The following is a 14,804-nucleotide window of genomic DNA, read 5'->3' as shown; positions in this document are numbered from 1 at the left end:
GCTCTGCGCTCTCCGTCTTAACTGGCCGTGGCTTCGGCTCTGCTCGGGACAGCACAGATGAGCAGACCCCTCGAGTGACTTGCTTAGGGGGCACCCGGTGAGGCCGCCGTGAGGCCTTCTTCTGCTTTCTGGAGGTATATGGAGACATGAGGCGACCACCAGTCCTTGTGTAATATGCTGCCATTTACTGTCACAGATTGCAGTGTGCTTTACAAAACACCCGAGGACACACACACGCACACACACGCACACACACACGTTACAGAGTCCGGACCTGCCATGCCGAGTCGTCAAGATGTCCTCCTCGAAGGGGGTCGCTTAGCCTCTGCACCTCATCACTCCGGTGGTCCTGGGTCGTGCTGTGTCCTGATTTTGGGAGTCCGCACCCTTTATTTATTTTGGGTGTCCCTTCCCACCCCAGACTGGCCCCGCGTATGTGTGTGTGTGTGTGTGTGTGTGTGCCCTGCGTTGAGCCGGCGTCCCGTCCCGGTCTTATTTTAGCCTCGCACACGACCCTGCACTGGACTAGTAAGTTATGTAAAGGAGCAAATGTGTGGACACTGAGGGGGCGGGTGCCTGTCACTTCGTGTCACCTTCGCTCTTGTCGCGTTGAGCGCGGCAGGACTGCGCCATTCGCTCTGACGCTCGTCTCCCTTTGTAAAAGAAGCGCGTGATTCTGGCGCCATCTGCCGGTGAACGACCGCACTGGCACAGCCGGCGCGAGCGACGATGAACACTAACAGGAGACGGAGGTGGGGAGAAGCTCAGGGTGGGCCATTGGGACTCTGCGAGGGAACCTCGGTGCGACCTCCAGGGGGGCTCTAAGCAGTCTGATTCCTGCAGCTTCTTCACAGTTAGGGGGACACGATCCCTGACTCGGGGTCGCCATCATCATCTCCCCCTTCTGTGTCTTCATCGTAGTCTTCATCGTCTTCTATCTGGAGGAGGCTGGAGATCCTGCTGCTGATGATGGTCTTCATCACTGGACGGGAAGGACCTGCGTGAGATAAGAAATCACTGAGTAAATAAAGAGAATGTCAAGTGAGCAGCCAGAGGTCTGGAGGACTGGCCAGCAGGAGGTGTTACTGCGCTTGGCATCTGTGCCAATGGCGCATGCCTTCTTAGAGTCCATGTGGGTTTGTCGGGTGAAGGAAAGGTGTTGGCCCTCCATCTTGGGCAGCTTCAAACCTCTGTCACCAGGTTTCTGGGACTGACTGGGACAGCCAAGGTGAGGGCAGAGAGGGCAAAGCGGGCACACAAATGAATCTGATAACAGGCATCCTGCGGGTGGCAGACTGCTTGAAGTTCTGACTTTGCAGTTTTCTTTCATTCAGAGTAGGTTCCCATAACTCCTCTGGAGGCCTTGAGTGAAGATCTACTGAGCCTTCACAAAGTCTTCAGATGCCATCGCTTTTGTCACATTTTGTTCTGCTGCCACCTTCTGCTAAAATCTTTTCAGTTCATTTTTTCCTTCCTCCAGGAACACTCGACACCCCCCAATGACAAAGCAAATGTAGGAGTTAAGGAATTTTTACAAATTTATTCAAGATGAACCCCTGAAATCTCACACAGACACGGGTGGTCCGAGACTTTGCATAGGCTCAGGTGTGTCCCACTTTACTGATAAAATTGAGGTGTTGGACGTCTGTCAGTGGTCACTTCAGTCGATGGCCTGTCAAGAGAAGGTCCACAGGTGAGCAGAGACCAGGCCATGAGGTCCAAGGAATTGGCCTGCCGAGCTCAGAGACTGAGACCTGGGGAGGGTAGCCACATTGACAGGGCCCAAGGGGACGATGGTCTCCATCCTTTTTACACAGAAGAACTTTGGGACAACCACAACCTTCCTAGAGGTGGCCAGAATGAGCAAAGGCCCTCAGTTAGATGGTCACTCTGAACTCCAGAGAACCTATGAGGAGATGACAGAAACTTCCAGAAGGACAAGCAATTATCTAGGCTTTGTGACAGATGGTCCAGACAGAGGCCCCCTCTCAGTGCAAGACACACGGAAGCCCACTTGCAGGACCCTCAGACTGTGGGAAAGAAGAATCTCTGGTGTGATGAAGCTGAGATTGAAATGTCACCTGTGAGCGTCACTTCGGGAGCAGACCAGGAGCCAATCATCACCTGGCAGCGTCAGGCACTGGCAGACCAGAGACCACCTAAATGAGGAGCTGCTCAGAGCGCCCTGGACCTCAAACAAGACAGGAGTGGCTTGGGGACAGCTCTGTGACCGTCCTTGAGTGGCCCAAATTCACAGCTCTGGAGAGGCCAGGCAGCAGCCATCCATCACGACCGGGCTTGAGAGGGTCTGCAGGTGGGTGAAGCCGTCCGGTAAGTCCCAGGCCGAGTGAAGCCTCGGGGTACTTGGCTCAGTGGGAGATGCCAGGCTGTCATTTGGAATACTTTTGCCCAAATCCCTCGACTTCGGCTTTTTCTTGACGTTCTGGGTGGTCTTGTGTTGCTTGGTGAGAAAAAAGACGAACAGAAACGATGTGAGCACAAAACGAAGTGTGTGACCCAGTGAAGGGGCCGAAGACTCCAGGCACTTGTCCCCCTGCTCCAAAGGGAGGAACATGGGTTGTGCTGGGGGGTCTGGGACAAGCCCCTAAAAGTGAAACAGATGCTGGTGTTGTAGACATTGCTGGGTTCACAAGGCTGGCAGAGTGGAAAGGCGGTGGTCCAAGAGGGCTTCACTGACTTTTGGGGGAGTGACAGCAGCCTATCCGATTAGGGGCCTACATTGGGGGACAAGCCTTTCAGAGGAGCCCCCGTGGATGTGGTGTGAGTGTGGTCAGTAGTGACCAGTAACGGACAGTGGTGCCATCTGGGGGGCAGCGTAGTCAGTGCAGCCTGTGAGTTTCCATATATGACTTTAAAAGTGTGGAATTTCAAAGAGAACACAAAACACTGCCAGCTGATTAGGGGGTCCCACCACCGCCTGGCACTGGGTGAGCACTGAAATCTTACTCTGGTACTGTGGCATGGAGGAAGTTCTTATGTAGGACAGTGGACAAATGGCATCAAACACGGATACACACTCGGCAAACAATACAAGCATCAAGCAGAGGGTCCGTTTTCTGTCACACACACACACTGAGATGGCGAGAATGGTCCAGCTGCAGACCTCCAGCCCCCCTGGACAGCCAATCAGATTGCACGTTTATGTCATGTGGTTTGCACAGTGGGAAATCACAGGAGCTGAGGGACTATGTGACACGCCCCCTACAGGCCACGCCCACTCAACCATCCTCAGACAACTCCTCCCACAACCCTAATCAAACCCCAGTGTGGGGGCATTTTAAGACGCCAATGGCCGGGCGGGTGGAGAAGATGCCAATGGCCGAGCGGGTCACGTAACTCCACTGATGAAGAACACAATTTGATTGGCAGAGACGTGGAGGTCTGCAGCTCAACTCTGTAGGGGAAAACTTAAATGTTAAGCAGTGGGACCCCTGAAGCATGTGTTGATGTGAGGAACTCGCTGTGTGGGAGGAGAAGAGCAGCCCTGCAGGGCTACCGAGAGGGCTTCAGTTCCCAGCAGCCAGTAGAGCTGTGGTGGTCCGTCACAAGTAGCATCGCCAGTAGCGTCCAGCTGCAGACCTCCAGTGTGCCAATCAAACTGCACACATCCTGGGACGTTTGGCATCTTGTGGGTGACGCGTCAGTCACATATGTGTGCTGTGCCCCCACCTGATTGGACGAGGCGCACTCTTCACGGTCTTCCCTCTTCTGTGCGGCCACAGAGGGCGCCACCTGCAGACGGATTGACCATGCTGCGCCTGACCACCCCGTTCTCATTTCTGACAAAGACGTCATTAAGTGGAACTTAAAACAATCAAAAAGTTGGTGTTTCATAGAACAAAATTCACTTCACCTCCGGTTACCCTTTGCAATTGGTGGGGTTTAGGGGCGCAGGACCCCCACAACTGTGAAAATCCACAAATACGTTTTGGGCCCACATACACATTCCAAGTTTATTACACTAAATATAAAAGTAGCGAGAAACGCGAGATGAGCGAATCACGTGTTGGGTGGGGGTGGCGTGGGCTGCGTGTAGCTCAGAGGGTCTTTAGCCAAGCGTAACTTTTTACACAATGGAACGTCTGGTAATAAACGTGTTATGGTAATAAATGACAACAATGGTTTCTACTACAACAGAACTGCAACAAGGCGCTAAGCACCCACCAGCGTCACAGATGGACCCCCTAAACGGCCCCCCACAGAGTAACGTAAGGTGTTGTCCTACCGTGATGCTGGCGTATGTGAAGAGTCGCAGTTGTTGTGACACAAATGTCATCCAACTGAGACAAAGTCACACGAACCCGCGGGTTCAGGACAAGAATACAAATCCGGAGAAAAGCGGAATCCGAAGGGTGGGATTGTCATCCGATTGTGCAGTGAAGCATCGACACAAAAGACACCAGCGATGGCAGGCCTGCCACCTCTGGTGGGTCACTTTTACAGATGGTGCCCTGTGATGCCGTACTCCCGGGGCTGCTGGGATTTGCAGTCCATTTCATTATCGAAGACAAACCCACGAACAGGCACAGCTGTGAATCGTAAACCCACCAATCGCACAGGCCCACCTGAACATTCATGATTTCTGTATTTATGTTGATAAGAGCTGATGGAGTAGCCCACCCATAGTGGATGTCGAGACCACTGACCCCCTGACAGCACTGCTTTAGCCCCCAAATGGCCTCTTTGGCGTTCCTCCCCTGTCCCATAACTGCTGGAGATGCAGCACCGCTCTGTAGCAGGGTGGCAAACTGCTCGGTGCCCTCCTACTGAACTGACCAGTGAATGGGGGGGTCACCCTATGTGACGCTGGTCAGAAGTACGAGTCCAACTGCTTTTTGATTGCGTATTCATTTGGGATGCTACCTGAGATAACTGACTGCATTTATTTCTCAGGACCAGGCTAAGAGACCACCAGAGGTGCCCCTGATTACCTTTGGAGACTTTGCAGGGTGCCCGTGTCCACTTTTCTCCTGGGGCTGAGCTGATTTTTCTTATGTGGTCCACTAAGGTTCTGCTGCTTTCTAAAGGGACTTGAGGCTCACACAGCAGGTGACTGTCACCCTTGTATCAAAGGCTTCTTTCATTCTGTTTCACCCACTCTGGCACTTTGGCTCCTCACCACCCTGTGCGCCCCATTGAGCCACCAGCATGAAGTCCTCCATCAAGATGGTGACCACACAGTCTACTGTGAAAGTCTGGCACCCTGATGGACAACTGGAAGCTTAAAAAATGTACCAGCCAGAGTGGCTGTCATGCTGGCTGAGCAGTGCAGAGGGGCTTTTGGTGCCATGTGACCGCACTGTGACATGGGCCACCAAACTAATGACAGCAAACAAGGCTGGCACTGTAAGCTACAAAAGGAGCCGCTGGGGTGCAAAACCGCAAACTCCTAACACCAGCCACCCTGTCCAGGTAAGAGTCACCTGAGCTGGAGTTGAGCCCATTGACTTCAGGTCAGTTTGTGGTCCTCCTTTAGCAGCCCCCCAGAAAGACTCCCATGCCATCGTCCTCACCTCCATCGATGACTTGCAGCTCTGCTGACGCAAAGCTCTCGCCGTAAGCATTTCGAGTGTAGCAGACGTAGACCCCTTCATCGGACTTCTTGACGGAGTGGATCTGCAGCCAGCTGGTAATCCCGTGGTGGCGAGGACCCCCACGGACCTGCAGGGAGGGCACAGGAAGTCAAAGACTTAAGTCCGGACCCCCGAGTGATGAAGGAATCGAGAAAGATCATTGATCTTCTACCTGAACAGACACGTTCACATCGTCTCCAGGGAGGAACGTCTCTTTCCCCTTCCTCTTCCAGTCGAGGTGGGCCACGGGGTAGGCTGTGACCTCGCAACCGAACGTGACGTCACCTCCTGCCTGCATCTGGAGGTCTCTGGGTGGTCGAGAGATCTGAGGAGCTGTGTGGAGGAAAATGGAGATGCAAGGACAGTGCCAAGCTGACTTGCCATTGAAAGTGCCAGTGTGTCCCTTAAGTGCTGATTGTGGCCTTTGACCCATGGCCTGTGACATCTCCCTGATAGTCAGCTGATCTGCCGGGCCTCAGACTAACCTACTGTATGGTCTGGGTAGTAGTGGGGGGGTGGCACCCCAAGTGTGCTTTGCATGTTAAAGTGTCCCATGATATGGAATTTCACAAAAGGCAGAATGAGCCAAAAACAAGCTGGGGGGCAGGCGAGAATCCCACCTGCTCTGCCCAGATGTCCAGGGCACCTGCTGGCTTCCATTGGACCAGACTCCAAAAATGGCAGAAATGGTCGACAGTCTCAAAGTGTGAAGGGAGAGCCTACGAGGTCAGCCATGGGATTGGATCTACTGGGAAAGCAAAGAATTTCATCTCAGAAATGTCCAACTGCAAAGCGAAGCACACAGGAGGCGAAATGTCACCAGCAAAAGTCCCCAAAAACAGCCCAGTCATCGGGGTCCCTGAAAGAAAACCTCAACCAATCAACAAAGCAGAAAATCCAACCGAAAAAACACCAAACGACCTGAACTAAGAGAGGGCAGGCACTGGGGGAGGTGACTTCAGCGTGGCTCCACCCACACACGACAAGGAGCAGAACTACAACAACACACATGAGGTGAACTAACAAAGGACGACTCGGACAAAGACACCAACACAACAATAAGACACGCAAACAGCTGATCAGCCATTGGGGGTCCTCCTTACGTTTAAACCGTCCTTTGATTGGCTTTGAGGATGTGGGTGCCACTCCAGACTCCCCTGAGCAAAGTCCACAGGGACACGGGCAGAACAAGCAGCCGCTGCACAGGCAACACCCACCCACGAGATTCAAACTCAGGGCACCCCAGTGCCCACCGTGCCACCGGGCTGCACTCTTGAGTCTATTTACTGCTGTGTACACCAGGAACACTGAGGGCACAAAGGCAGATTAGGCAACCCTGGCACGGGCACCGAAAGGTGGGGTGCACTCCTCGTTGACTCCTCTGACCGCTTTATTATTGGGGAGGCAAGTCTTAGGGAGGAGGATTGCACTGGGGGTCTGCACCACCACCCACCTCAGTGTGCAGGTTGTCTTCTGTGCGCCACTCTTTGGTGGACTTGGTGGGTCCGTCTGTGTTTGCCCTGCCAGCCGTATTGTTTTTTTTTATGTTGAATTTGGGCACCTCGTGTTTGTGCATGTTGGTGTCTGGGTGGGGGCACAGCCATGACTGGTACCCGGGGTCCCCCAAGTGTCGTTTTGTGTCCTTTGGCCTTTTCTCAGCTTACTGCTGTGTCATATTAAGGAATGCGCTGCTGCTTCATTTATCACCCTTGTCCATGTCACCTCATTGTCCCGTCTGCTGAGCCCCCTAGGGGGCATGTCCAGGTGACTCTGCAGCTGTGGCTCCGCCCCCAGGCCTGCCCTGGCACTCCCTTCTGGTTTTGCTCTTTGATTCTCGCTGGGATTCTTGGATTCAGATTCAATCGAACGTTGAAAGGTCAGAAACCATCAGAGGTCAACCGTCCTGTCCCCCAAACCCAAACGAGACTCAAACTGACAGGCGCAAGTCACAACCAGGAAGTGCTTTAGGTTGTTGTGTCATTAACGGGATGTCCCAACCTCTGAGGACACGCCCCTAACAACGTGGGAAGGTGACAAAATGGCAGCAGACTTATGGTGTTGTTAATGGTGCTACGCCGGTGCCCTGTGGTTGAGCTGGCGCTCCCTCCCCGCTCTTCGCTTCTTCTTTATTTCGTTCTCTTTATTACTGACCGCGTCTTTGCTCTTTTCTCACCTTTACCTTTCTCTCTGTCTATTAATTATGCTAATTTCTTCCAGTCAGTGTTGAGGGGCGGGGCCTAAGGGTGCCGCAGGTGTGTGGTAAATATGGCGGCCATCAGCATCCCCATTTAAAAGCCCATTGGTGTCTCCCGAACGATACCCATCTGCCCAGCTGGCACTGCCCTCGGCCCATTTCACAGACGGTCGCACCTGTCTCAGCCTTACCGGTTGCACATGGCCCCTGGCGCTGGAGATGAAGAAGACCAGAGACGTCTCTGTGGGTGGCCTCCCGCAGCTGGCATTCACTCTGGTAGGTGCGGTTGTCGGAGCCGCACACCACGTGGCTCAAGCTGCACACACACTGGGGCTCAGCGGACTGCGTGGGGGTCTTCCTCCGACACTCCAAGCCCTCCCCGCAGCGCCCGTAGAACTTCTGAGATCCATCAGGATCGCACATCTGCCCCTCCACGTTTGCGCACTCTTCGCAGCAGCCACAGTCGTCGAGCACCGTACCCGCTGGACAGCTAGGGGGCGTCGGGGGGCACAGGTCGGGCTTGCAGGGTCCGCAGAGGTTTCCCTCTTTCATGAGCCTCAGCCAGCCGCGATGGTAGAAACCTGGAGCACATCGAGAAGGTGCCATGAAGAGGACGATGTGGCTGAGTGCCAGCAAGCCCCAAGGCCTTAGTGGTGGTGCCATCCTCCTGTAGCCGACTGCTTTGGTGCCACAGTCTGATCCCTGGTTGGGGGTCTGCAGTTCACGAGACGAGGATTCAGCCCACGATAAAGAGCTTCTCAGTTTTGAAGCCCAGATATGCCGCTGATTTGGTGCCCCCTTTGTCTCCGCCCCTCACTCCCACCTCCTGGTGCTGTCGGCTCAGTGCGGGTTTGGGGAGGAAGAGGCATTGGAGTTGAGTAGTGGCCAGTACGACTGATGGTTCTTCCCTGCACTTCTGCCCACAGGCTCCGCCTGGCACACCTCTCTTGGCACCGGCTTTGGAAAGCTGGCACTCTGCGTGGAAAACGGAGGGCAGCTGGGGCTGCACGGATCAGCCTCTGCAGAAATGCTACTCGTTCTGAGGTGACGTGACCTCTGCAAGGCTCTTCATCAGGGCATCTCCTCATCAGTGGCACCTTCGACGGCGTGTGAGGAAGACGAGACATTCCTCACCGTCCTGCCAGGAGGACTTTGTGTTTACTCAACGGCTCTGCAAAGCCCACTTGTTGATCGCGTCGGGGGGAGCTGCAGACATGGAAGGGAAGAGGAGCCTCTGCTGGGCCAAGACGGGGGTCTCTGAAGGAATTTGCAAGAAGGCAACCCACCCGCCCTACCAGGTCTGCTTTTAAAGGGACGCTGGCAGGGTAAAGCAGAGAGCCCCCCGGTCCAGTGGTGGTGTTTGTAGGTCCGCGCCGGTGGCCGGTGGTCTCGCTCTCTGCTCAGCTTTTCGATGTTCCAGCTCTTCTGTGTTTTCGGTCTTTTGGCCATCTTTGTTTACAGCTTTTGGTTTGATTTTTTATTTGGATTTGGGTTACGTTTTTTTATGCCAGCCTGCCTCAAGGGTCTTCCCTTCTTTGGTGGTCTTTTTGTCTGTTGTGCTTGTGTTTTTCCATCTGATTATCTTATAGCATTTTGTTCATTTCTGACCTTTTCTTTTCTGTGAAGGCAGCAGAGACAGAGGAGGCCGCGTCACATCATGTCACATCATGTCACGTCACGTCACCACTTAAGTGTCACTCTTTTTCATTTCAATGGCTGTTTATTCCTATCTGCAGCTTACTTTTTATGTTTTATTTGCTTTCTGCTGTGGGCGGGGCTCGGGAGGCGGGGCTCCGTTGGCGTCCCTTTCGTTGGCTCCTCCCCCGTCTTGTGCTCGTATTTCGAGTTTTCTTCTCATCTTTTCCTTTGCTTTGCTCTTCATCAGTTCATCCGATTTCCTTTTCACTTTTTGCCATTTTAAATGAATTCCTTGTTTCTCTTTGACTCGTCTCTCCCAGCCACAGGTTGACGGTTCCCTCTGCATATTTTGGGAATTTCTCCGAATTTCGAACATTTAAGCGCCCTGCGGTCAGACTGGCGTAGGCCGCAGCCTGCAGCTGGCAGTTAGGGGACTTGCTGCCTTGGGTGAGCCTCTTCTGGGCTGGCTACCCTTTGGTGGTCCTTGCCCACCTTGTGGTCCCACACCATTCTGCTTTGACCCTGCCTTCATGTCACAGAACTCGGAGCACAACACAATAACGGCAAGCGATCCCTCAGCAGAGTGAGGCCGGGGACACATTTAAGGACAAAACTGTGGTGCCACATTAATGTCACAATATCAGGTATTGTCAGTTGTGAACGCTAAATAAATAAAGAAAAAGAAAGAAGAGGCCACCAGCAGAGTCAGGAGGTGCTGTGCCCGTCATCGCTGTGCCCATCATCTCTGTGCCCATCATCTGCGAGTTTTTAGATCTCATGAAGCTTCTCTGTCAGGGCACGAGTTTGGATTTGCGAGCCCTGCTGGGCTGTTGGGATTTTATGGCGTCCATGCCACCTGCCCCACCAAACCCCCTCCCTCCAGGCTGTTGGCACCACTGCCCTCCTTTTCCCACCTTATTGGCCTTCAGTGTTTTTCCATCGCCTGTCCTCATTTCTGTCGAGTGGTCTGTCGTTTAGGACTTCAGCCCCTCGGTGTTCCACCTGCCCATCTTTACTGTACACCCATACGATTTCTTGGCCGTTCGGTCAGCGCTGCTGTAGCCTGAAATGCCCTCTTCAGTACAACACAACCCTTGGACATTTGCTGAAGCTTTTTAAATGCCACATTCAACGAAAGACAGCCATTAAAATGAAAATCCTCAAGTAAGAGCTAAAGGATCCCCAGTGGCATTGGAGGCAGCGATACAAGCCCACCAGCAGGGGGTGACAGTGTAGGACCTCACTGGACAGTAATGAGGGACTGTAGGGCACTAGGAGGAGCTCTAGGGTGGTCCAGTCATCAAGCCAGTGAGTATGGACTGGGGAGAATGGGGGGGTGATGAAAGGTCAGAGGGACAAGGGGGCACAAAGACGTGGGGAGTGGTCCAGCCACCCCAGCAGGCACACAAGACCTGGACCTGTTGAGAGTGGCACAATGGAGCTGCTGAGTGGTGCCCTCCTTGATGTTTGGCTTTGGTGGCTGTGCCAATGCAGTTTGCAGGTCACATGCTGTATTGTGAGGCTTCTTTACCTTTTATGGTGACGTGAGAAAGTAATGCCCCCCCCCCCCGCCCCCCCCCCCCACAGCCCCATAAGTGTCCAGGGCCAGCTGATTTGGCTCCACCACCTGCCTCATCACTCACTCACATCAGTCACATGACAGGGGGCCACACTCCGCCACGTCACCCTGTCATTGTTGAGCTATGCCCATTTTCATTCACTTACCTTTTTTTTGTTATGCTGCCCTCCACTGGTGCCCATCAGAATATTTGTGTTCTCTTTGATTCATGTGACTGGTTGACCATGATGGGGTGCCATCTTCCACTTATCTATCAGGGCTGCGCTACTGGGGCCAGCTCAAGAGGTGTGTGCCAAGTGGGCACTCACCTCCTGGAGAATAATGGGCCATCGTGGGCATGACATGGCCCCCAGCCCCTGACCACACATTCACTTCTCCTCCAAACGATTTGCCTGGAAATCCCGGGACCATAAACAGGTGTGAATATCTACCATTGTGAAAATCAACTGGCGCCCACTAGTGGCCATTCTGGACCAAGACAAGCTAAACGCTAAAAGAAAGGGAGGAAGAGCAAACAGCAAAGGGGGCCTGAGAGACGCGGGGGTCAGTTTGTGTTTCATCACTCGCCCACACCCAGCCCCTCCTCTTCTCCTGCCCTGCTAACCCTACAGAAACCCAGTGCTGAAATTCCAGAGTGCCACCCAGTGGCCTCCAGTGAAACTACAAGGCCATGCCCACCTGGGCTGCTGAGCCTCACGAGTACCTTATGAATGAAGGGACGAGCAGAGGACTGGGACCATCCCCAGTCAGACCCCCGAACAGATCTGGTGGAGCGGCGCTCTTGGGGGGCAGCATAGTGCGGCTTGCGGATACACAGTGAACTGTGAGGTTCAAGAATGCACCCCATGCTGGGCACAAACTACAATGGGGTGCTTATATAATTCATGTGCCACCCGCCCCACAGTCAGTCTGGGGCCAGCTGTTTGTATGTTGATTTGGCTCCGCCCCGGCCGGGCAGTCACATGGCAGGAGGGTCTTTAATCGTATTCAAACGTTGCCCGCTTATTATTATTGCCTCGTGTCTCGAAAGCAAGTGGGACTGTCCTGTAGGGGGCAGCATAACGCAGCTGTGGACGGCATTGTGGACTGTGCGGTGGTCCTGAACTGGCGAGAGCGCCCCCTGAGGACAGAGAGGGGCAGGGTGCGCTGACCCGCTGCGCCATCTCCACGCGCTGCGCCAACAGCGACATACAGGAAGGAGACGCCCACAAGTCTGGAGTTTTGTCAAAAGTTTACTAGCAAATCTCTTTGTACAGAGGAAAAAGAAATCGAGATACAGAGATCCGAATCGATGCCAAGAGGCGGCGATGAGCGTGGGACACGATGGCGGCACTCATCTGAATTCTCTGTGGGCTCAGTGTGGACGGTCATGGCTTGGACTCCTGGACGTTGCGCCCGACTCGCGCCACACCTCCGCTCTCCTGTCCTCGGGGTCACAGTGTTCGAGTCGTTTTTGTTTTTTTGTTTGTTCACAGAAGCTGAATGGCTCATTCCTGGGACAGAACACAAGACTTGCACAGAGACACAAGCAGGCGGACATCGCCGGAGTCGGTCGAGCGGAGTCCAGTCAGCCCCCTCCGCTCCGCTGTGTGTTTGGGTGGTCCGAGCCCACCGAACGGCTCGCGCCCCAGCTGGACGTCCATATTAAACAGCAACAAGAGACGGGACCCCACGAAACACGCAGAATGAATCAAGTGACACAAACCGACGACAGATCACACGGGAGCTGGGCAGTGGGCGGGGCCTGGCTTTTGAGGTCACTCCCCCTCGGGGGCATCTGAGCCAGGCGTCAACGAGGACAAAAATACAGTGGCAGCCCTGGGCACGGAGCTTTATAGTGCCTTTCTCTGCATGTGTACTTGACCCAAAGTGCAGCGAGGGACTCACACGAGGTGACACCGCGAGGGCCAGTGACTGGGTGACATCAAATGTGAGTCTGTCACAAAGGGGCGGCTTATCTCTTATATTTCTACAATGCCAGCCACCGCTAGGTGACGTGACTCACTTGTTGGGCATTGCACTGGCAGCCAATGACTCACCCAAGCTGCCTAAAAATGTCAGGCAAAGAAGCTTCCATTTGTGACCAAGGGGGACAGGGCTCCAAAGATGGTGACATCACAGGGGCCCTGCTAATGCAAATAGATTGGATCGACACTTTAGTGTTTGGAACAGACTGGCACCCTGACCAGGGTCAAAATTGGCATCAACACCCTGCAACCTTGAGCTGGGTAGGCCGGACTTAAAATGGACTGCTGGACAGGCATTTGGGTGGCATGTTTGCTGCCAAGGTATTCTGTCCTGTGGCCTGGCCACCCATGCTGCCAACCTGGACATGGGTGGAGGTCTCAGTTGAAAGGCCTGGCACATCTTAAAAGAGAAGGGTGAGAGCCTTTGTGGCATCCCTCCAGCTCACCCCCGACCGCTGCCCAACATCTGGCACAATAAAAACAACAGCATGCGTATAAGAACAAAGGGGGGGGGGCGGGGGGGTGCAGGGGCACCCTCCCTGTTGGCACCCCCCACCCCCCCATCTGGATCTCTTCCACCTCCGCACTCATCCGCTGAGCAGATCCCTCCAACTCTCCAGCCGGCTCAAGTTCCCCCGGGCTGTACAATGGGAACACTCAGGGTGACGGGGTGCAGACCCTAAACTTGGGGTCCTGGCCGGCAGGCTGCGTTGCGAAGCCCCCCTAAATGACATTCTCAAACAGCTGAAGAGACTGCATGATGTTGTCATCCTGTTGAGAGAAAGAGAAGAAGACAGAGAGGTGACACGGTGGCCCTAACAGATGAGGGGGGGGCATCTTGGGGTCCGCAGTGTTAGCCACCACTCACTTCCTGACAGGACGCGATGAACTCATCTAACGTGACCACTCCATCTTTGTTCTTGTCCATTTTCTGCGAAAAAGAAGAAGAAACAGATGGCAGTCAGATGCAGGTGCCCACCCAATGGCCATCTCACTGCCCAGAAGGACGTCTCCTGACCTGGAAGAAGGCGTCCACATGCTGCCGGGGGGCTTCATCCCTCAGTACCGGGTAGGTGTATTTGCCCATCATGTCATAAATGGCCCTGACGATGTCAGTCATCTCCTGCGGACAACAGCATGAGTGTGTGAGCCTGAATGTGCCTGCCACCTCTTCAGGGGGCACCCCCAACGGCGACTTTACCTCTTTGTTGATGTAGCCATCTTTGTTGAGATCGTAGAGGTTGAATGTCCACCTCAGCTTCTCTCTGATGGAGCCCCTCAGCAAGATGGACAGCGCCATGACAAAATCCTGTGTGACAGGGAATGGGTACAATGAGTGTCTCTCTGCCCACTGCCACCCACTTCTGTAGCACCGACACAAACGCATGGCCTGGGTCTCTGGAGTCCATCCAGACCCCTCCCTCGCTGACTGCCACACCCACACATCTCCAAACCACACCCTCTGTCTGCTCACATTTGCATAGCTATGTAAACCACGCCAGTATGCCCTAACCACGCCCCCGCCCGACAGCGCTCCATTAACTCTTTCCTGTCCAATTTGGACGTCACATTACTTTCCAATTGCAAAGGGAGGGGACAGACTTGTTGTCATGACAACACATTTTGTGCTGAGGGTGTGTGAATGGCACTATAAAGGCGGGGCGCGATTGTCAAATTAGACCTGAGAGGAGAGCCAATCAGGGAGCCGGGAGAAGAAAAGAAACTTTGAAAATGGAAACTGCACCTCCGTCTGTCCAGTCCCAAAATGCAGGGTCCCTTGTGGGCTCAGGGACCCCCTCATTGACATTTTAAAATTATAAATCGCCTTCAAC

At 54.0% G+C, this 14,804-nt stretch overlaps 2 protein-coding genes across 3 annotated transcripts in view; both read right to left on the bottom strand.

Moving 5' to 3' along the window:
- Positions 1-826: 826 nt before the first annotated feature.
- LOC114661315 (kazal-type serine protease inhibitor domain-containing protein 1-like) lies at positions 827-11,335 on the bottom strand. The gene is made up of 6 exons (XM_051934300.1): positions 11,314-11,335; positions 8,612-8,763; positions 7,980-8,502; positions 5,767-5,927; positions 5,535-5,682; positions 827-997 (listed from the first exon to the last, which is right to left on the bottom strand). The coding sequence occupies exons 1-6, from the start codon at positions 11,333-11,335 to the stop codon at positions 855-857; spliced, it is 1,149 nt and encodes a 382-aa protein (XP_051790260.1). The 3' UTR covers positions 827-854.
- An 884-nt stretch (positions 11,336-12,219) lies between these two features.
- Positions 12,220-14,804, bottom strand: part of LOC114660482 (Kv channel-interacting protein 1-like) — a 62,146-nt gene continuing 59,561 nt past the window's right edge. For both annotated transcript variants that reach the window (XM_051933961.1, XM_051933959.1), the window contains exons 5-8: positions 14,174-14,281; positions 13,991-14,095; positions 13,841-13,903; positions 12,220-13,743 (exon numbers count right to left, since the gene is read on the bottom strand). In XM_051933961.1, coding sequence (XP_051789921.1) covers positions 13,696-13,743; positions 13,841-13,903; positions 13,991-14,095; positions 14,174-14,281 — 324 coding nt within the window. In that variant the 3' untranslated portion in view covers positions 12,220-13,695. The remainder of the gene's footprint in view (positions 13,744-13,840; positions 13,904-13,990; positions 14,096-14,173; positions 14,282-14,804) is intronic.

The sequence above is a fragment of the Erpetoichthys calabaricus genome, chromosome 11 (genome assembly GCF_900747795.2).
Source record: "Erpetoichthys calabaricus chromosome 11, fErpCal1.3, whole genome shotgun sequence".
NCBI classification, from domain to species: domain Eukaryota; kingdom Metazoa; phylum Chordata; class Cladistia; order Polypteriformes; family Polypteridae; genus Erpetoichthys; species Erpetoichthys calabaricus.
This window is presented reverse-complemented; position numbering and strand designations above follow the sequence as displayed.

Excerpts from the sequence above, each read along its gene's own strand:
- LOC114661315 (XM_051934300.1), bottom strand. The coding sequence starts at position 11,335 with ATGGCCCATTATTCTCCAGGAG. Across the intron at positions 5,928-7,979 it reads CCAGGGGCCATGTGCAACCG|CTCCTCAGATCTCTCGACCA; the intron begins GTAAGGCTGAGA and ends TCCTCCACACAG. Across the intron at positions 5,683-5,766 it reads ATGTGAACGTGTCTGTTCAG|GTCCGTGGGGGTCCTCGCCA; the intron begins GTAGAAGATCAA and ends CCCTCCCTGCAG.